This window comes from Cricetulus griseus, chromosome 3 (assembly GCF_003668045.3).
Source record: "Cricetulus griseus strain 17A/GY chromosome 3, alternate assembly CriGri-PICRH-1.0, whole genome shotgun sequence".
Lineage (NCBI taxonomy): Eukaryota > Metazoa > Chordata > Mammalia > Rodentia > Cricetidae > Cricetulus > Cricetulus griseus.
The window spans coordinates 201,568,501-201,589,268 of record NC_048596.1 but is presented as its reverse complement, the minus strand read 5'-3'; the positions used below and the strand labels follow the sequence as shown (position 1 = coordinate 201,589,268).

Sequence of the window (20,768 nt, the reverse complement as noted above, 5' to 3'; positions counted from 1 at the left end):
TGACATCACCTCTAACTGCACCTGTTTTACACTGCCACCATCCAGAAGCAGTTCCTGTCCCCAGTCCTTCTATTGTAGTCATCTGACTGACTTCCTTAACTACAGTGATTTCTCCCTCCCTCTCTGCATAATCCACCTATCTGTCCTCAGCTCAGGTATTTCTCTGGAATTCTTATCTGTCTTGTATCCTACCAAAGTACTCCCATAGTTCACAGCATACTTTTGTGTCTACTACAGCTGTCCATCTGTCCACAGTACTCCTCTTGTATCCCCCACTATACCACTCATGACCACTTTTGTGTGTGTTCATGTATGTACGGATACATATATGTGTTCAGGTTTGTGTACACATGTGTGACCAGAGGAGAGCCTCTGCTGCCATTCTTAAGTACTATCCTTGCTGTTTGTTTTGTTTTAAATTATCTTACTTTAAAAGTTTTATGTGTGTATGTGTTCTTTCTCCTGTCATGTATGTTTGTACCACTAGCATACTTGGTGCCCAAGGAGGCCAGAGGAGGGTGATGGATCCCCCAGAATGGGAATCATAGATGGTTGAGTGTTGTGAAATAGAATATTTGTTTACCTATAAAGATGTGTTGCATTTGTTTTTGCTGTAGAGTATTTGTTTAACTATGTAAAGATGCGTTGCTGTTTTACCTTGCCTGCCTAAGGCACCTGATTGATTTAATAAAAAGCTGGATGGCCAATAGCTAGGCAGAGGAGGGATAGTCAGGGCTGGCAGGCAGAGAGAGAAATGGGGAGCCAGGGGATAGACAAACAGATACAGAGGAAAGAGGGAAGCAAGATGGACAGTATGTAAATGAGGTAAATGAGCCTCAGAGTAGCACATAGAAACAGGTTAAGTTAAAAAAAAAAAATAGCTAGCTAGAAACAAGTCTAAGCTAAGGTTGAGCGTTCATAATTAGTCTCCTGTGTCATGATTTGGGGCTGTTGGTCCAAGAAAACCTGCTACAGTTAAGCCACAGTTAAGCACATGTCATGTAGGTGCTAGAAATGGAACTCAGAGCAAGTGCTCTTTGACTTTTGAGCCATTTCTCCAGTTCCACCTTGTGTTTTGAGACAGTCTCTCAGTGACCTGGAGCTCAGTGTATAGGCTAATGAGTCTCTCCAGCACAGGGATACAAGCTCTGGCTACCATGCCCAGAATTTGTTGAGGGGCTCCTCAGCCTTCCTCAATGAGAAATTCCAAGCCCTCAGAGATAAAGGAAGAACTTTAATTAGCACATAGCTTATAGTCTCTAGCTATTATTTAAATAGGTTTCAGCCTTGATCAGAAATAGTTCGTGGTTTATGCTGGGTTAGACATTATCACTAGCTTATGACCATCTTAAGGAGGTCTTTTCATCCCCACCCCAAAGAGATTTTTCCTAGAGCTAAGCAGGTTTTACAGAAACTAAAATTTGCAAGTTTCTAGTTAAGATAGATCCGAACATTAGCAAACAGAACTTGCTGTCTAGGTGCATATTGGTGGCAGTCACTTTTCATAGGAGAAGAGTACATGTGGCCCTTTTCAGAAATGAGGAAGGGCCAAGCAGGCTCACAGAGCAGAAGTCAGCATTCGGTGTTAGCTCTGCTGTCTCAGATCAGTGTCTTGTTCCATTTTCTTTCTTTTTTTTTTTTTTTTTTTTTTTTTTTGAGACAGGGTTTCTCTGTGTAGCTTTGGAGCCTATCCTGGCACTCGCTCTGGAGACCAGGCTGGCCTCGAACTCACAGAGTTCCGCCTACCTCTGTCTCCCAAGTGCTGGGATTAAAGGCGAGTGTCACCAACGACCAGCTTTGTTCCATTTTCTTATTCTCATATAGCTTAGTGTTTCCTAAGTGAGCTTGGTTATCCAGTGTTAAAGCTTGCTGTGTCCCTTTCTCCTTCAAGCTCAGCTGTAAGTGTCAGAACAGGTTTCATGGAGGAGGCAACTCTGGCCAGGTCTTCGCCAACACAGTTATTCATTTGCCTTTGTGCTGCACACTCAGGTGTCATACTTAGCACTGTAGCCTCATGGTGAACATGAGGATAGTAGAGACTGACATGGCAGCAGGCAACTGGAATACAAGGACATAGGTGAACCGCCCAGCCCTCAGAGAGCATGGAGGAAGCACAGGGGTTAGGTCTTCAGAGAGCTAGCTGTTGGTTCTTTTGGTTTGGTTTTTTGAGAGTTGAGTCTCTCACTCCATAGCTAAAGATGGCCTGGATTTCATTATGTAGCTCAGGCTAGCTTCAAACTCATGATGACCTCCTCCTCAGCTTCCTGAGTGATAGAATCACAAGAATAAGCCACTATGCTCAGCTTTTTATTGGGTCAAAATAGTTTCCTTGTTGGGTCCTGCTTCCTCCCAAGATAACCCCTAGGAAATATACTCCAACGCCATAGCTTTCCTCTCTAAAAATCTAACCTACAGGATTGGAAAGATGGCTCAGTGGTAAAGAGCACTGGCTGTTCTTCCAGAGATGCTGAGTTCAATTCCCAGCAACCACATGGTGGCTCACAACCATCCACAATGAGATCTGGTGCCCTCTTCTGGCCTGCAGGCATACGAGCACTGTGTACGTAATAAATAAATCTTAAAAAAAAAAATCCAACCTACAGCCACCCCCACCCCACCTACTGAGCCCCATCCACTAGTCTTAGGAGCAACTGGACAGAAGACTACTTAAAGGTGGTACAGGCCTTAAATTCCAGGACTCAGGAAGTCAAGGCAAACAGGTCTCTGTGAGTTTGGAGAAGGTCTAGTGTACATAGTGAATTCCAGGCCATCAAGGGCTACACAGTGAGATCCTGTCTCAAAAAAAAAAAAAAAAAAAAAAAAAAATTAAAAATCATGGCACAAGGAAGGCAATAAAGGACCTTCCAGACCAGATGACTGCTTTTGGTCATATTGCTGAAGGACATTGGTCATGCTTGATGCACAGCTTCCTCAGAGCTATCCTGGAGCCCACGTCAGTTTGTCCTGGGTTTATCTTGTTTCCCAGACAGGGTGGTCTTGAACTTGTGACCTTCCTGCACCAGCCTCCCAAGTGCGGAGATTACAAGTGTGAGCCACCACACTGGCTTAACATTATGTGGACTGTTAATCTTAACCCTATATAGAGTGTTACATATCTCCAGTCTTCTTGCCTTTTACAAAAATGAATTCATGAGGGCTGGCGAGATGGCTCAGAGAGGTTAAGAGCACTGACTGTTCTTCCAGAGATCCTGAGTTCAATTCCCAGCAACCACATGGTGGCTCACAACCATCTTGGATGAGATCTGGTGCCCTCTCCTGGCACACAGGCAGAAGATTGTATACATAATAAATACATTTCAAAAAATGAATTCATGAAGTAGTGAACTGGCTCAGTTGGTAAAACGCTTGCCATATAAGCATGAATAACTTAGTTTGAGCCATAGAACCCATGTAGACAAAAGCTGGGGGAACAAGGTACACTTAGGATCCTAGCATTGGGGTGACAGAGACAGGTAGATTCTTGGGGCTTGCTGCCCAGCCAGTTTAGCTGAAGTGGCAAGTGCTAGGCCCATAAAAGAACCTATCTAAACAACAACAACAACAAAACTAAGTGGAGGTTGACCTCTAGCTTCCACATATATGCACAAATATGCATGTTCTCTCTCTCTCTCTCTCTCTCTCTCTCTCTCTCTCTCTCTCTCTCTCTCTCTCTCTCTCTCACACACACACACACACACACACAAATAAACATTTTTAAATGAAACCATAACTTCACTGTGGAAATGATACCTTATAATTTGAAACCCCATCTTTCCTTTGAGATCTGGGAGTCCACAAAACTAAAACTGATGACCAGTAGTCAGCCAGGGACAGTCTGTGGAAATGGGGAAGTGGCCCCTCACCAGCGACTACAGATCACACCTGTCTTCCAGTTGTTGGCAGTGTCAAAAGAATTTATTTCAAATCTGTTTAAGAATGTGGTAAAACTCAAGTTTTCCAAAAAGTAATACAGGAAGTTCAACCAACCCCCTAAAGACCAGAAAGCACAGTGTTTGCAATTCAAAAAATACAAACGCTTGTGGATACCTATACAAAAATTAGAAAAAATTACTTTCCTTACCACTGCCCACCCCTCTGTGTTTTTAGTAAAACATCAACAGCCACAGGACCAAGAGCTGCCACCAAATACCAACCACTGGGGACAGAATCAATATGATGGGGAGGGCGGGGAAGAGAAGGCAAGGAAAGGCAGGAAAATGGGGCCAAAACAACAGTACACAGCTTTCTGTTTCTGTTAAATTCCTTTGCCAACATTGTACAAACACCTTTCATGCTCAGTGTGCCGTGTAGTGCAAAGGCGGCGATTCTAATCATGCATTCATGTTTTCTGTTGTGTCTACACCCCACTCTCTGCTGGTGCTGAGAATGTGGGGGGCTCAGGAAGTCCAGTCTCTGGGGGGTTGGAGTTGGAAAGGCCACTACAGGCCACTCAAGGAGCTCCAGCAGTCATCCCAAGGCCTGCATAGCATCTGCTAAGAGCCGTGCACAAAGGCTTGGTGCCCAGTGCCAGCCACACTGCTAGCCCTCAAACTCTAGGCTCTTTTCCAGGGCTGGGTTGACAGCTGGGTCCTCAGTGTGCTGCACCACTCAAGGGAATTACCTCACTTATAGTCAAGTCCCAGCTCCTTCCACTGAATTCAGCACTGGTCATAGAAAAGACCAGGCTCCCACCCTCCACAGCTTGTGCCAGAAGTCCCAGCAGCAGTCAGTTGCTGAAATTGATTTGTCAGTAGCCATACCCTCGAGGTCCCAGTTCAGCTGTATGTCATACACTCTGAGGTGTCTTCCAAAGCCACCCCCAATGTTGGGGAGACAAAAGTGAAAGGCCATGGGTAGGGGGATTCCTTAGAGACCAGAACTGAAGGAACAGGAGGCAGAAGCCCCAATAACATCATCTTTTTCTTGGCTTAGCAGACACCACATATAGATGCTTTTAGCGCTCAAGAGAAGGTTGCTGACAGGTTTGGCCTGTTCAAGGCCCTGTAACGTGGCATTAACCCAGGCTCTCCACTAATGGATGTGCTTGCTGTCATGTGAACTGTCTGAAATGCCAGGCAGCTATGTGAAAAATATTTGCCTGATCACAGGAAGCTTGAGTGGAAGACGTTGTGGTTAGAGGACATGGTAAAGTCACCCAGGTTTGAACCACTGAATGTGAGCCATTTAGCCTGGACCTTACCAATGAGACTATTCCATGATCCACACAATATGGAGAGGAAGTAGGTTGGTAGTACCAGTTCTGTTTTCAGGTGGAGATACCGAGGCACAAAACATAGGATATTTGCCCTGTGCATGCCATGAGCCAACTTCAAAGCCAATTTAAGAGGTAAGTGCTGAGAAACTTTGCTGTCATGTCTCTGCTTCAACCCTCCTCTTTAGCTTAGCTCCCCTCTCCAGCTTTTACCTCAGCTGTCAGGACTCCCTTAGTCAGGAGTCTATACCAGGCTGTTCATGACAACTGACTGTTCCTGGGGTAACAGAGTTCCTGAGACCAGTGTGGATTTTGAACATCTTCTAATATATGATGAGATTTCTTTAAGACCTCGAGATCCCCAAATCCATTAAGATGTCCCTGTTCCTTCAGGAAAGTGTGGCCAAGAAAAATGAAGGGAGGGAGCTTTTCTTCCCAAGAATGGAGGTGGTGTTGGCCTCCATCTTCAGTGAGCAGAAATGTGAGCTCTTTTTTCCTCACATGCTCCACTGAAGACTTGTGAATAATTCTAACATTACATGAGGCCAATGGCTTTGGGATAGACCTCCTATGTGACACAAGAATGTGTACCAACACTACAAATGTCACCACCCAACAAATCAATATGACCCGGATCCAGGTCAGCCCCAAGGGGGCATCTGGATATCTCTAGCTATTTGGGATTGTCACACTCACTGGGGGTGCTCTTGGCATCTTGAGGATAGAGATGAAGGGTGCTTAATGCTTTCCAGCACTCAGTCTCTACCCCAGATGTCAGCATTAAGTGCCCCTGGGGTCACTCTCACAGTCCTGTGATGGTGTTCTTCACACTCTCATATTGCGATTCTCCTGGATGATTTTATCCACTCTTTTTGCCTCTCTGCAATGAGAGGCTATAGGGCCTGGAGTCAGCCTCATGAAGGGAAAACCCAGACCACCTGCACTGAATCATGTCTCCATTCAAGGAGCAAGCCTTTCACTCACAGAGTTAAGGCTGGCATGTTGCCCCTGGGAAAGTAAATTCACATGGACACTGAACTCTGGCCCTGACTTGAGAGGGCCATAGAAGGGGTAGGGCAACACTAGCAAGATAGAGGACTCAGTAAAGTGGGCATTCCCCATCTCTTGCAGAGATTGCCCATGTCTCAGTGCTCCCCTTGGTAGCATATTGCTTCCTGGCTCTGAACTCCTTGGGGGCTACAGGGCAGCTAAGGACATTTTTGGAATCACAGAGCACACAAAGGACTGAGTGCAGCCTGACCGCAGACAGTGTGAGAGTGCCAAGACCAGGCAGTTGCCCTCTAAAACTGAGACCCTGTCTCCAGATAGGACAGAGGAGGAAAAGCCTGGGCTGTGGGTACTGCTGTCCTGCTGGGAGGGAGGAGGTGCTGTGTGTAAAGTAGGTGCCAGTGGGTACTTGTCAAGGACATTCATTTCAAAGGGATTGGCATTCACCAACCCACACAGACGTCAGGCTTAGAGTTGAATTTCTTTCTCACAGACTTAACCCAAGTTCCTTCTCAGTGGCCCACCAAGAAAGGCCTCATCTTGATCTTGCTTATACACAGCAGTGTCACCTCAGTGCCAGCTGCTAAGGACTCAGTGTGATAAGACACCATCATCTGTCTGTCACTCGAAATTCCTGGGTGTTGCCACTGTGAGAGTTAAGTTCCTTCACTTTTCTGATTGCCTCAAACCTCCAAGGGTGTGGTACTGCCCTACTCTTCTCTTTTCCATGCATCCTTGTCCCTGAAAGGTGCCCTGTGCAGAAGGCAAGGGAGATGGCTGTGCAGGGCTGCCTGCATTGTCCCTGGCATCAGCGTATTGCTTCTGGGTTCTAGTGAGCAAAGGGAGACATTTAGCTCCCCCACTCATGCTGCTGTGGAAGCTGGGGAGCTGGGTCTTCCTTGTTCAACTCCAGGGAACCTCCTTAAAGAGGTCACCTGAGTTGGGTGTGATGCTCACCTCGGTAATCTAAGTACTCAGGAGGCTGAGTCAGGAGGATTGCTGTGAGTTCAAGACCAGCCTGAGCTATATAGTGAATTTCCAGGCCAGCCTGGGCTACAGTGTGAGACCATGTCTCAAACAAACTAAAGAGGAGGAAGGAAAAGAGAGGAGGAAAGTACCCTCCTAGAGCGCTAGGGGCTCCATGGTTGAGCACTTTCCTAGCATTTACAAGACCAAGGCCATGGGTTGGATTCTCCAGCACCAGAAAAAAAAAAAAAAAAGTCACCTGGAATTGTGGTCTTTTCCTTATCTCCCCAAACAAAGCCAGCCACAGGTCTAGGTCTGCCCAAGTGATTCCTGCTCCCCAGGCAGCTGCTTGACCCAGGCTTTGAAGACTGTGGGGCTCCCCCTGGCCAGCCTTTCTTCTTGTTCATACTCCAGGGTTTCTGGGCACTTCCATGAGAGAGCCAGACACCTGGACCTCCACCACTCTCGACCATGGCCACATGTGGCTTCCTAGGTCCAGGAAGCCAGAGGTTTATCTATGTTCTTCACATTGCAGCGTCCGTCCCTCCCTCTGCTGGGGTCTTCCAGAGTTGTGGCTGTGGGACATCAGGACCTGCTGAGCAACTGAGGACATGGTAGCCAGGGTCTTGTGGGCTGCTCTGAGGACTCTAGATAGAGTTAGGAGCCACTGAGCCAGAGACCACTTAGCAGGAAGAGTCTAAAGAAACCAAAGCTACACCTCTACAATGAAGGTGGCTCCAGGGCCCAACGTGGAGGCTGGACATTGCTGAACTGCTCCTGGTGACATCGGAGTGTCTGAGGAAACAGGGCCACAAGCAAGAACTCTGAGGTAGGACTGGTGGGTTTGTTCAGCCCAGTGGTGGGTACTTGGGAACAGAGGGCCTGTGGACAAAGGCGGTGAGGAAGCACAGTTGGGGCCGGTGTGCAGGTGCATCTGATTAAAAAACAAAAACAGCCCAGCTGATGGGCAAGTCATTCCTCTGTGTAAAATGAAATACCTGATGAAGTGAATTCTTTCCAAAGGAGAGAGCAAGGTTAGAGCTGGAGACTGTGGGAGACAGGAAGTGATGGCACAGGACCTGAAGGCAGGATGACTCCGTGTGAACCTCACCAGTAAGGGCAGTGCTCCTCAGAAGGAGACCTTCCTGCACCCCAGGGGATCTTCGATCATGTGGAAAGAGTTGCAGGGCATCATCATCTAGTTTTAGCCTTTCTCCAGGGTCTCATCTGTCCCATCATGATAGAGCCACCCATGTTGCCATCAGGGCCACTTCTCATGTTCATGATGCTTCCAACAGGGCATGGGGTGAAGCCATAGGGTCTTGCTTTGATGAAAGGCCTTCCCGGGGTCTGCTGCTTCTGTGCTCAAGGCCCAGCCCAGGAAGGCAGTGTAGCTATATTTCCATCAATTTCCAGGGAAACGGATTCTAGAAAAAGCTACCATATCACTGTCTTGGATTCCAGTGTTTCCATTTGTAAATAAGAACAGAATGAATAAAATTTAACTGATTGTTACACACACCGTGTATGTGTGTGGGGGGTGTGGGGGTGTTGATAGCACATGGTTAATAATAAAGGCCTCACAGAAGCCCTTCTGAAGCGTTCTAGTAATTCATAAATGATTAATGCTCCATCCATTAGTCCTGAATTAGTTTGCAGTGTAGTGAAGACTCCAGATCCCAAAGGCTCTCGGGCAGTTTCTCCCAGCAGAGGTGACAAGCTGCCAGCTTGGTACTCCAGAAGGAGCAGAGTCCTAGCAACGGGTTACATGCAGGTATGGCGTGACATCACAGCGCTGACTCCTCTTGGGATACCGGTTTCAAAGTTAGCTTTCCTCTCTCCCTCCAGGAAAAAAAAAATGTAAGGGGAAATCAAACTTTTCAAAAGATATCAGGAAACACAATCCTGAAGCCAAAGGCTTCCTTCTGGAGCACTGTCTTGAGGGCACCCTGGGGACCATAAGCTCTGTGGCATAGAGGTGAAAGGTCATTCCTGACATAGGCAGCCACAGTATGGCTGTGTGGCTCACAGCTCATTCACTCTCCATTCCCCACAAAAAAGTATCTTCAGATGTTCACTGGCTGCTGGGACTCAGGACTTCCTGTTGGCCCTTGTCCTTTGTGAAGGCCTCCACAACAGTCAACTAGGCAGCAGGAGCCATCAGGCTAGTTGCCTGACAGCTTTGGCCGTCCTAGGTTTGTTGGCACCTCCAATCCTGAATGCAGGGTGACCTGGAAAAGATGATGAAACAAACAGGGGTTGGCTCAGTGGCAGAGTGCTTTGCATAGTGTGCCCAAGGCCCTGGTTCCCATCCCTAACACAGGAGAGAGGGAGAGGAGGAAGAGGCCGGAAGCAGAGGAAATGGACAGGAACAAAGGACAGGAGAGGCTGTCCATAACACCAAACACTGTGGCAGCCCTGTGACCACATGCTGTGCCCTGTCTTCCCTGGAGAACTTATGCTACAAACTTTGCTACTCATTTGTCCACTTCACATTGCTAAGGCGGTGTCACCTGTACATCCTTCCTTATAATAGGAGCTATACTAATGACCAGCTGGTTTCCCTGTTTGGCTAGAGCCGTCAAGCCCCATAGCAGAGGGGCTCTGGTTCTCATAGGTGACTCTGCATCTCCTGTCTCTTCTAGAAACCTGACAGCTCATATTGTGCTCCTCAACTCCCCTTTTCAAGTAACCAATGCCAGACTGTAGTGGACCCAGTTGTAGGGCAGTAGACATAAATCGAGTCCCTTGATGGCCCCAGGGACAGAAGGAATATGCAAAAAGTGGAGGATGCCCCTGTCCTCTGACCTCTCATTTGGCCGGTGTCAGGAGCTCCTTTGCCATCCCATTCCCCTGGGACACTGAGCCCCCTGCTCCTCCCCAGAGCCCCCACAGAGCTTGTTTGCTCCAAGTAATCAATAGTACTTAGGACCTCCTCCATGGATTATCAGAGAGGCCAGAAGACAGACTGCTGATCTGGTGAATGAGGTGGCCAGTTTCATCACAGTGCACATTGTTTAGGAAGCAGACAAGTTGCAGGGACTGGGCAGGCCAGCCATGGCTCTGAAGATACCTGCACATTTCGGTTGAGGCTGAGAGCAGGCATGAAGACCCCATCCACGTGGCTGAAGGCTGTGGGGCCCTGCTGCTGCCCATTGATGAAGAAGGTCAACGTGTGCTTGTTCAGGTCCAGCAGTACGCCCACAGTGGCCCCCTTGCATACACCGCCTTCAGTCCTGAGAAGATAAGCCAGGAAAACCTGTCACCACACCCAGATCATGGTATCACAGTAACTGAGAATTCCTCAAAGGATGTTGGGAACACCCTCATCCAAAATTGGCTTCTAGGGGTATGTGTGTCAGATACAAGAGAAGACAGCTCTGAGGGACCAAGACTGCTCTGCCCCTTCTTATCCATAGTGTCGGAGACCTACACACACACACACACCAGAGAATGAGAGTTTGGGTGGGTGGATCCCTCCTGAAACCACAGGGCACCAAGCATGAGCACAGAGGAAGAGTGACAGGTCATCTTTGTGTCCTCAGTCCCATGGTGCTACTGAATGCAGTGGGGAAGGGTACAACAGATGGAAAGGGAAACTAGAACTGGATAGTCAATGCATTTCTAAAACTAAACACCAGGTGGCAGTGGTGACAATTCTGACCTGCTGGCTTTCTACACAACCACCCTTAGGATCAAGGTCACAGGTCTGAGAGCAGTGTGGAGCTTCTTCTGGGAGGAAGGTCACCTGTATTTGCCCCACACCTGAAACATGGGAGGAGCGTAAACAGGTGTAGTTCCTCTCTTCTGCTGTCTTTTGGCTCTTGTCTTCCTTCTGGTACTCTACTGGGAAGTCGAGGGGCTGGCTAGCAAGGACTCCAGATCATTTGGGTACTATGACAGCCTGTGCCCTGGGGATTGAGGAGTCCCCACAACAGGAGACTCCACAGATGTCCTCTCTAAATCCTAACAGCACCTCTTATTCTACTCGGGTCTGAGCAAAGTCCAGCCTGCCTAAACTTGCCTCATAATCTACAAAAGCGATAGAGCTTTTGTGAGGATTAACGGCACTCATGTAGCCCCCTTGAATCCTACAGTTTCAAGCATAATGAGCACACAATGTGTGTTTGAGCTTATCTCTGCCACCATCACAGGGCATCTAGGTTCTTAGTTAGCCCACAGTTAGTTCAAGCCCACAGACACGGTATCACAGTAATGGAACTGGTAGGCCAGGGTGATCTTGGTCCCTCTGAGGGTTGGAGGTGGAGGGAGGTCAACATGTAGCACCCAGTAAATCCACAGCACCTGGTCAGCCTGCATCACCAGGTCAACCTGCATCACCTCGTCATTCTGGATCACCTGGTAATCCTGGACCACCTGGTTGGCCCGTGCCACCTGTTTAGCCGTCAGCATGCAGTCAGCCACTTGCATCACCTAGTCAACTTGCATCACCTGGTCAGCCTGTGTCACTTGGTTAGCCTACATCACTTAGTCTGCAATACCTGGCCAGGCTGCTTTACTTAGTCAACCTGAAGTGCTTGGTCAGTTCCATAGCTCAGCTAAGAGACTACAGGAATAGCTGCTGCCCTTTCCATAAGCCTGTGGAGAGGAGGACATTACCAGTGAAAAGATAGTGGTCAGGTAGGAACCTGAGGGTCCTCGGCAAGTTCTTGGCCAAACTAGACCTGGCTTTCCTGGGGGAGAAGCTGGGTTACTCGCTGTGAAGAGAGCATTCAGAGCTTTTTGTAAGAGCAGTAGGTTGCCAAGAACACCGTGCCTCAGGTATAAACCAACCCTGCCAGGAGTCCAGTGAGGTCAGCTCCTTGAGGTTGAAGTTCCTTACTTTTTCCCCAGGGAAGTGGCAGGGTCATTCCAGGCAAACCACCAGCCATGGTAATGACTTCTGCTCTTGCTGTGGGAAACAAGTCTCTTATTAGCTCTGTGCAGTGACTCAAGCTTAGCTTGATGGTTGTAAAGGAAATTGGAGTAGGCCCAGTAAAAAAAAAAAACACAAATTAAGCCCCCAGCAGAAAGCCATTGTGAGGCCAGCTGGGGGATGGAGAACCACTGGGCCAGAGCTGCTCCTGCCATCAAGTACTTTCATTTATGCTGTAGGCAAATGGTTTACTTTTCCCAGTCATTGTTCAAGCCCCCTGGAACTAGAGTGCCAAGTACGCTAAAAACAAACAAACAAAAAGCCCAACTCCTCTCCTAACTCTTGGGGACAATCAAAGGGACACTGATCTGCAAGACACTTATCCCCAGTCCCTGAACCCTTGGAGGGCAGGGTGGCTACGCACCTGTTGGTGTGGGAGTTACAGTGCAGAAACCAGCTGCGGTTGTTGTCCACATACATGGCCCAGGCCTTGTCGTCCTTGCCCAGCATCATGTCCTTGACTACGCTGGCCCTGGCCACCCCGAAGGCAGGGTCTGGGTGGTTGTCATACCGATCCACGTGCAGCTCCCAGTAGTGCACACCTTTGGAGAATGCAGCTGTGCCTAGCACCACCCGGTCATCATAGCTGCTGCAGGTGGCTGTCTGGTTGTCATTAGACAAGATGATGTCCCGGTGGCCAGAGTTGGGGTCAAAAGTGAACCAGGCCACTGGAAAGGATGAAGTCAAAAGAAACAAGGTCAAATAATCTCTCCCTCTCTTCTTTTCCCCCTCTCTTCTTATCCCTTCTTCCCTTTCTACCACCACCCCCACAAATTTTGCTGTATAGCCAAGGGGATTGACAGACTCACTTGCTGTTACCAGAGTTAATTCACTGTGGGATTCGTACACACTCTCACACACTCACAGAGAAGCTTCTGCTTGTTCCTGCCTCCAGGTTCCTGCCTCCAGTTCCTGCCCTGACTTCCCTCAGTGATGGACTGTGACCTGAGAGCTCTCTCTCTCTCTTTCTCTCTCTCTTTCTCTCTCTCTCTTCTCTCTCTCTCTCTCTCTCTCTCTCTCTCTCTCTCTCTCTCTCTCTCTCTCTCTCATGCTCCCTTCTCTGTGTTCCTTCAAATTTCCATTCCATGGATCTATCCTTGCTAAGGAGTACAGGCATGCAGGCTGCCTGGCCCCACATTCGGGTGCATTTCCTGGAGCCCCGAGTCCTAGCATCTCTCCAAAAGATGCAGACTCTGTTAGAAGTGACAGAGGAAGTGGTTATCCACGGCCCACCTAGTAGGGAGGAGATTGAAACACAAAGAGGTGACATGATGTGGCCAAGGTCACAAATCTCAGGGCTCATTAGATGGCACTGTCTTCTGCTAACCCCAATCCCCCACCAAACCCAGCATGTGGGAAGTAAAGTCTTGCTCTGACATGTGACTGCACAGCTGAGGATTGCTCACCATCAGAGGTCTGTAGGACCACAGTCTTGCTGTAGGGACCGACGCCAGAGGAGTTGAAGGCTTTGACTCTGGCATTGTACGTGCTGTTAAAATGAAGCCCGTCAATGGTGCACAGGGTCTCCTTGCCAACATATACTTCCTGCAAGAGCCAAGGACTTTCATTACACCTCAGCACTGCCAGAAGTTCCCCTGAGGTGCACATCAACACCAGAAGTGCCCTCACACCTACAGAAGTACCATATAAGAGATGTTACAACCCAGGCTAATAACCCTGGTGGGGCCAGGCTTTGTTCCTTACTCTCAAATTGCTGGCTCCTGTCTCTGGGATGCTGTAAAAGGAATAGGATCCTGGAAAGATAGGGTTGCAGGTGTAAAGCTGGCTAGGATGTGCCTGAGAGCTCTCTGCCTCCACTCTCAGCCCTGCCAGAAGTCTGTGAACCCTCTTGCCCTGCCCCATCAGCATCTTTTGCTCTTTGACACCTGTCTGTGCTGGTTTCTGGTTCTTCAAGATGGCGAGTTTCCATGCATTGGAGCTTGGATCTTATTTCCTATGGTTTTTACTTTATTCCCTATTCACTTTCAAGTTTCCTTTGTCCTACTCAGCCCAAGTTTGTATTGGTTTGTTTGAAACAAGGCATTTCTCTGTAGCTCAGGCTGGCCTCAAACTCTCAATCCTTCTGCCCCAGCCTCTCAGTGCTATCATTCCAGGCATGAGTCACCACACCTATGTAGCATTCATTTTCATGTGTCCTCATGAACCAGCAGCTTGCCAGGTTCTGAAGGGCCCAAGAGAACATCTTCCACTGCAAAAACAACATGCTAACAAGACAGGATCCCACCCCACCATCAAAGCCAGAGAACCAGACTAAAGGCAGTGTGGAAAAGCCCAGCAAAGAATTGTATGGGAGGTATGTAAGATGTGGGCTAGCCTGTGGAAAGTGTATATGTGTAAGCAGTGCACTCTCTGAATTGTCAGCTCATATCATCCAGACTTCTCTGGCAGATACCTCTCCCTGAGGCTGTGGCCACAGCTACTACCATAGGAAGTGCTACCTCCCAAGAGCTCAGGCCAGCAGACTCTCCTTGTCTTGGTGGTCAAGGTGCTTGTCTTAGGGTAACAACAGGGTTAAGACTCACAGGCCAGTCCTGTCTGGGCCTGTGCATTAGGGTTCTTAAACAACAGCAGGCCTCACCTGCAACTGCCCTCGAGACAAGCAGGCCTCAGCAAGCCTCTGTTGTGGAATATTAGTTAAAGATTATATATTCTTTTATGCTGTGGAACATTTGTTTAATAATGCAAATATGTGCTGTATTCTTTATGCTGCAATCTGTTTAACTCTGTGAAGCTCTGTTAACTTTGCCTGCCTAAAACACCTGATTGGTCTAATAAAGAGCTGAATGGCCAATAGCTAGGCAGGAGAAAGTATAAGCAAGGCTGGCAGGCAAGAGAAGATAGAAGGGCAGGAAAAGAAGAAGAGGAGGACTTCAGGGGCCAGCCACTCAGCCTCACAGCAAGCAATGGAGTAAGAAGCAAAGAAAGGTATATAGGATAAAGATGAAAGCCCAGAGGTAAAAGGTAGATAGGATAATTTAAGTTAGAAAAATTGGCTAGAAACAATCCAAGCTAAGGCTGGACATTTATGAGTAATAATAAGTCTCTGCGCATTTATTTGGAGCTGGGTGGAGGGCCCCCGAAAGAGCCAAAGAGTAAAAAATAACAACAGGCCTTACTGGAAACTGCCCCTGAACGGCAGCATGTAGCTCACCCGGAACTGCCCCCCATCGCCATCGTCCAGCTCCAGGATGTAGCCATCAGCAGGGCTGTGAGTGAAGGGTGGTGTCCTCCAGGCCAGGGTGACACTGTTATTGCGGGTGCAGCACTTTTCCAGCTGCAGCAGGGGTACAGGTGGCACTGTGACAGGAATTGTTCTGGTCAGCACGCAGCATCCTCTTGCAGTCCCAAATCCACGCCCAACCCGTCCAACCCTTGGGACCCATTCCCTGAGGAAGGAAGTCCTCTTTCCCATCTTCCCACCAAGATCCCTGGTGTTGGCTCCTGGGCCATGAGGCACACCCAAATGACCTCAGCACCATTCATACTGTACATGCTGTAGAGTCACCTATGTGAGGGCAGATGGCAGGGCAGGAAACCAAGTGAGAGCTGGCCTGCAGCTTACACTTGAGCTGAAAATGGAGATGCTTTTGCTTGGATCTTAATGCCCCAGGATGGCACTATTCGGGGTGGTAAAGTCTTTAAGAGGTGAGGACGAATGGGCACATTGGTGGTATGCCCATGAAGGAGACGGTGGGACCCTAGGGCTTTTCTCTTTCTCCTTTCTGCTTCCTGGCCACAGGGCAAGGGGCTGGGCTCTACCATGGCATGCTCACCACAGGCCCAAAGCCACAGGCCAGTCATAGATTAACACTTGCAAAACTGTGCACCCAGATAAATCTTTCCTCTTTTATATGTTGATCATCTCGGGTGTGACAGAAAGATTACTGACATGGATGAGGGACAAAATGCACAGGTGGTTAGAATCTCAAAGGAAGCTTTCTTTGCAGGGTCAGGGGACCAGACCATGGCACCAGACACAACTTCAGATGGATAGGTAGCCAACCCATGGAGCAAGGGACTGAATGGAGCATGCTCTGAGCTCACTAAAGACGGACAGGAGAACCTGAATATGTTCCAGCTCTGCTCAGGTTCAAGAGGGTCTGGAAGGTGACACAGGACACTCTGGCCTGGTTTGGAAGGGAAAACGGCAAGACTTGTGCTATAAACCTGCAAGTTTCATTTTGACTCAGAGTGAGCTTATTGTCGGTCCAGGGTTGGCCAGATGGTCCAGGAAGGGGAGTCTGTGTCAACAATAGGCATTTGGCTCAGCCCATCCCTCCCTCCACTTGGCTGAAGGAAACCCTTGCCATCCTCTCATTTCTTCATCTCCCACACCCTAAAATTCAGCATCTATACTCCCAAGCTTTTTGCCCTGGAGCCCCCACTTTCCAGGACTATCTTCCCCAGCTTCCCCACCCCACACCCCACACCCCACACCCCACACCAGGCCCCTGTTCCTTGCCACCGTGTCTCATTTCCAACTGGGACAGGTAGGATTTCCAAACCTTACCCTGATACAGTCTGTAAGGGAATGAGCCTCGGGATGACCTGGGGCCAGTGATATGGCTCCCCTAAAACCACACTGCCTGTCTTCCCTTCTGGATGAACCTGGGGCACCTTGGGGAAGGTGGTGCATAGGCCATCTTTCATAAGTTCTGACTAGCCAAGTTGTGCAAGTTTCACTGACCCTTGGCTCTGGATCCCTGCTGACTCTCTGAACCCAGTTCCTATCATCCTCCACTCGTCCATTCTTTTCTCCCTCTTGGGATAGAAGCTGGTTCCTGACTTGGGGCCTTGGCACTCACCACCCTCTTTCACCTGCAAAGCTCTACCCCTATTGCTCCTCCTCCCTGCCCTCATCCCTTCCCCCCTCATCCTGTTTCCTTCCTTCTCTTCTCCTTCCCTCCTTCCTCTTCCTCCTCTCTTTTCTCCTATCTCCTGTCTCCTAATTCTTTTTCTTCTCCTTTTTCCTTCCTTCCTTCTTTCCTTCCTCCTCCTCCTCCTCTTTCCCCTAGTCTCCTTCCTCCTGCTCTCTTACTTCCCTACTTCCTCTCCTCCTCTTCCTTCTCCCCTCTTCTTCTCACTTTTTCCTCCTCTTCTCCATTCTCTTTTTCTTCCTCCTCTCCCTCTCCTCTGTTTGTTAGGATAACAGGTGCACCACCATACCTGGCTCCTCCCCTTCCTCTTTGTTCTTTCCTCCCATCTCTTCTTCTCCCCTTTCCTCCTCTTCTCCCCTCTCTCATCCTCCTTCTCCTCCTCATCTAAGAATATACTCTGATATCTGCCCTTTCTCCCTAGCTCCTGCTGCTAACATTGATGTGTTCCTGCATTGATGCTTCAGCGAGTGCAGTCTGGGTGGGAATCTGCAGCCTTGCTCACATCTGCAACCTGAGTGGCAGCCCAGGACATGATGGCACTGCCCTGTTCATTCTGCTTCCTGTCCTTGTTCCTTGGTCTAGGAAAAGGAGTTCAAGTTCATCTGCAGCTCTCCCATCCTGGCCAGGACCTGAGATTCTCACCCTTTCCTCTGCCACCCTGCACAACAGGCCCCTGTCACCATCAAGCTGCCCTTAGCCTCTGTGCCTCTTGGGGAGGCAGCATCACTAAATGGGTCCGACCACGGCTCACCCCTACATTTCATCTGGACGAAATCCAGCTGGTGAATGGCTTGCAGCAGCGGTTCGCTGTCCAGAGTCAGGTCAAACTCCGCAGATACTTTGGGTTCCAGGGCACCTTTGACCCACTGCTCCTGAGACACCTGCACACGCTTGATCAGGGCATCTGAAATCTTAAAGGGGGCACAGAAAGAAGGTTTGGGCTTGCAGAGGAAGAGCTAGTAGCCTTTGTGAGGAGGGACTCAGCTTTGTCTATAGCTCATTAAAGGGAAGAGGTGGCCTGAGCCTGAAGCTGTGAGCCATGGTGAAGCTTAAGTGAACCCAACCACCTAGACAAGCCGTGCTATTTCAGCCACAGTTCAACCACATAATCATGTTAATGTAATTTTTATTTTTTTTATTTTTGTGATCATGTTAATGTGAAGAACCACCAAGGAGCTTTAAAAAAAATGTGACCCAAACTCTTTTATGAAGTCATGGTGCTTTTTTTTTTTTTTTCAGATAGGCAAATACATGCTGGAGCAATGACCCTGACAAGGCTGTGCCATGTCTGGGGAAAAGTAGATTCTGCCCCTCATCTCTCTCTCTCTCTGTGGAGTCTGCCCCACTCACGTGGTAGAGACTGTGTTTTCCCATTACTGGGAAGAATACTGGAACATGGCATTTGGTCCCAGAAATAATGCCTTTTCAACTTCTTGTTTATTGGCTGAAGCAGCATCAGGGTTCTTCCTAGTGAGGGTCAGAGCCATGATGACAGCCCAGGTCTTCTGGCCTCACAGAGCAAAGGAGAAGCTATTCAAGTCCCATCCAGGGAGGGAGAGAACCTAGAGGGAGCCCTGGTTCAGGAAGAATAGGGAGCATTGGTGGAACTGAAGGAAGTTGCCTGCAGTGGTCCTCCAGGGGCTACTCACCTGCAGGAACCCAGAGGGGTCATCCTCCTTAATCACCTCCAGGCAGTACTCCATCAGGCCTGTGGACTGGCGCAGCTTCAGTGTGCAGTGATTGATCTGGTCCCAAACCATCTGCAATGGAGAGAGAGAGAGAGAGAGCTCTGAAGAACCCACTTGTGAGGAAAACTAATCAGTTACAACAACAGTGTATGAGCGGGTCCCTGGGAGGCTGGGAAGGGTGCTGTTGATCTGCTCCACCTCGCTACCAGCACGCGACTCTGCTCCTGAGTTTTGTAGTCATCACTGGGAATCAACGGACCCACTTCTAACACAGCAAAGCTCTCAGAGTTCTGGGCAGCTAGGCACACAAAGCCAGAAACTCACTAAAGATGTGTTAAGTTACTAGATTTGAAAGACATTAAAAGATAATTTGTTAGTGCAAATTAGAATAGAAAGTAACTTAGGTACAAGACTTTGGACTCATCAAGAAAGAATAGATATGGAGTATTTTCTCTGAATTTGTCAAACACTATTAGACTAGACATTGTTGATGCACTTATTGCCTGTATATATTATGTATAGTTATTATACTTCTTGTATATAGTTTTTCTTATGTTAATTAATTTTAGACAATAAAGGGGGATATGTGGTGTTATCTTGCTTGGACAAATAAAGCCTGTCTGAAGGTCAGAGAATGGAGCTTGCTACTAGCTAACCATAGAGGCCTGGAGGTCTGTACAGACAGACAGGAAGTGAGGTAGCTTCATAGAAACAGGATATGAGCAGGGAGAAACAGGAACTAGCTGTCTTGTCTGAGGAGAAGCAAAGGAGATAAGGTGTGGTGGTAGCTTGTTCCTTCTTTCTTTCATCTATATCTGACTCCAGATTTTTATTACTTAGACCAATTAAAAACTCCATTTACATTTTTTACCCACTGAATCTAAGTTTATTTATTTTTAGTTTATATTTTCTTTATTAGTATTATTATTAGTAGTAGTATTAATTTATTTTTACATTCCAATCCCAGTTCCCTCTCCCTCCTCTCTTCCTGCTTCCCCAACCCCCTCACCTCCCATCTGCTCCTTGGTGGAGAGGGTAAGGGCTCCCCTAGGAAGTTTACTAAGTCTGTGGCATCATCTAGTTGAGGCAGGACCAAGGCACCTCTCCACCCCCACACCCCTGTGTCTAGGCTGGACAAGTTATCTCTCCATATAGAATGGAAGAACTCCATTTACAGCTGTCTGCCCCAGCTAGGCAAGATGAGAGGAGACTCCACAAACCCAACAGACACAGAAGTCCAGAGCAAGTGGGAGACGGGAGACTGATTTAAAGACTGCAGGATTCGGCAGGCCACCTGGCCTGGGAGACTGCTTGAGAGTATCCCCTGAGTCCTGAGTATACCTGGACCAGCCAACTCAGAGCCCCCCCAGCCATATCTCACTTACCATCTTTTGCTCAAGGCAGTGCCACCCTATGTTGGGTGCAGGCGACATAATAGGGACAGAGGAATAGGCTACTTGGTCCTTACCTTCAGCTTGTGCTCCCTCTCTTTCGTCACCTTGGTGAGCAGCTTAGCTTTCTGCCGAGTCAGTGCATCCACCAGGGCATCACACTGTGCCACCAGGCAAGCTTCATAGTCCAATCCATTTTCCTGGGGAAGCAGAGAACTGTGATGAGGAGGGGCTGGCATCTATGGTCCAGAGGTAACAGCTCCTCCCAGAGCTCTTTGTACTTTTTCCAAGTTGGGGGCAGCATGAATCATGAATGTGCATCAAGGAAGGGTTCCAAGAACCATGACACAGCTACATGATAAAACAGTTTATAGTCTGTTCATAGAACATTTTTGATGCCATGGAGAAGTAGTCATGGGAGATGGTTAAAAGGAGAAAAGCCTGAGTGAGATGGGGCATGCCTGTCATCCCAGCACCCAAGAGGCACAGGGAGAAGGATCTTGACCTGAAGCTTACTTAGTCCAGAGACCTTGTCTTTAGAAAGGAGAAGGGAGAGGAGGAAGAAAGGAAACAGGACACAATAATTTCCCATATACATTAAGTGTATGTGTATATGTGTGTGCATCTGTGTGTCTGTGTATCTGTCTATATGAATATATGTGTGGTGAG

General features: G+C 48.4%; 1 protein-coding gene across 3 annotated transcripts in view; it reads right to left on the bottom strand.

The window, feature by feature from the left end:
- Window positions 1-9,351: 9,351 nt before the first annotated feature.
- Trim67 (tripartite motif containing 67) overlaps window positions 9,352-20,768 on the bottom strand; it is a 42,446-nt gene continuing 31,029 nt past the window's right edge. For 2 of the 3 annotated variants that reach the window (XM_027404821.2, XM_027404823.2), the window contains 8 exons: window positions 20,177-20,299; window positions 18,670-18,780; window positions 17,772-17,931; window positions 15,295-15,440; window positions 13,529-13,667; window positions 12,487-12,790; window positions 10,260-10,422; window positions 9,352-9,417 (listed from right to left, as the gene is read on the bottom strand). In XM_027404821.2, the coding sequence (XP_027260622.1) occupies window positions 9,352-9,417; window positions 10,260-10,422; window positions 12,487-12,790; window positions 13,529-13,667; window positions 15,295-15,440; window positions 17,772-17,931; window positions 18,670-18,780; window positions 20,177-20,299 (1,212 nt within the window). The remainder of the gene's footprint in view (window positions 9,418-10,259; window positions 10,423-12,486; window positions 12,791-13,528; window positions 13,668-15,294; window positions 15,441-17,771; window positions 17,932-18,669; window positions 18,781-20,176; window positions 20,300-20,768) is intronic. The other variant, XM_027404822.2, reaches the window with a different exon arrangement.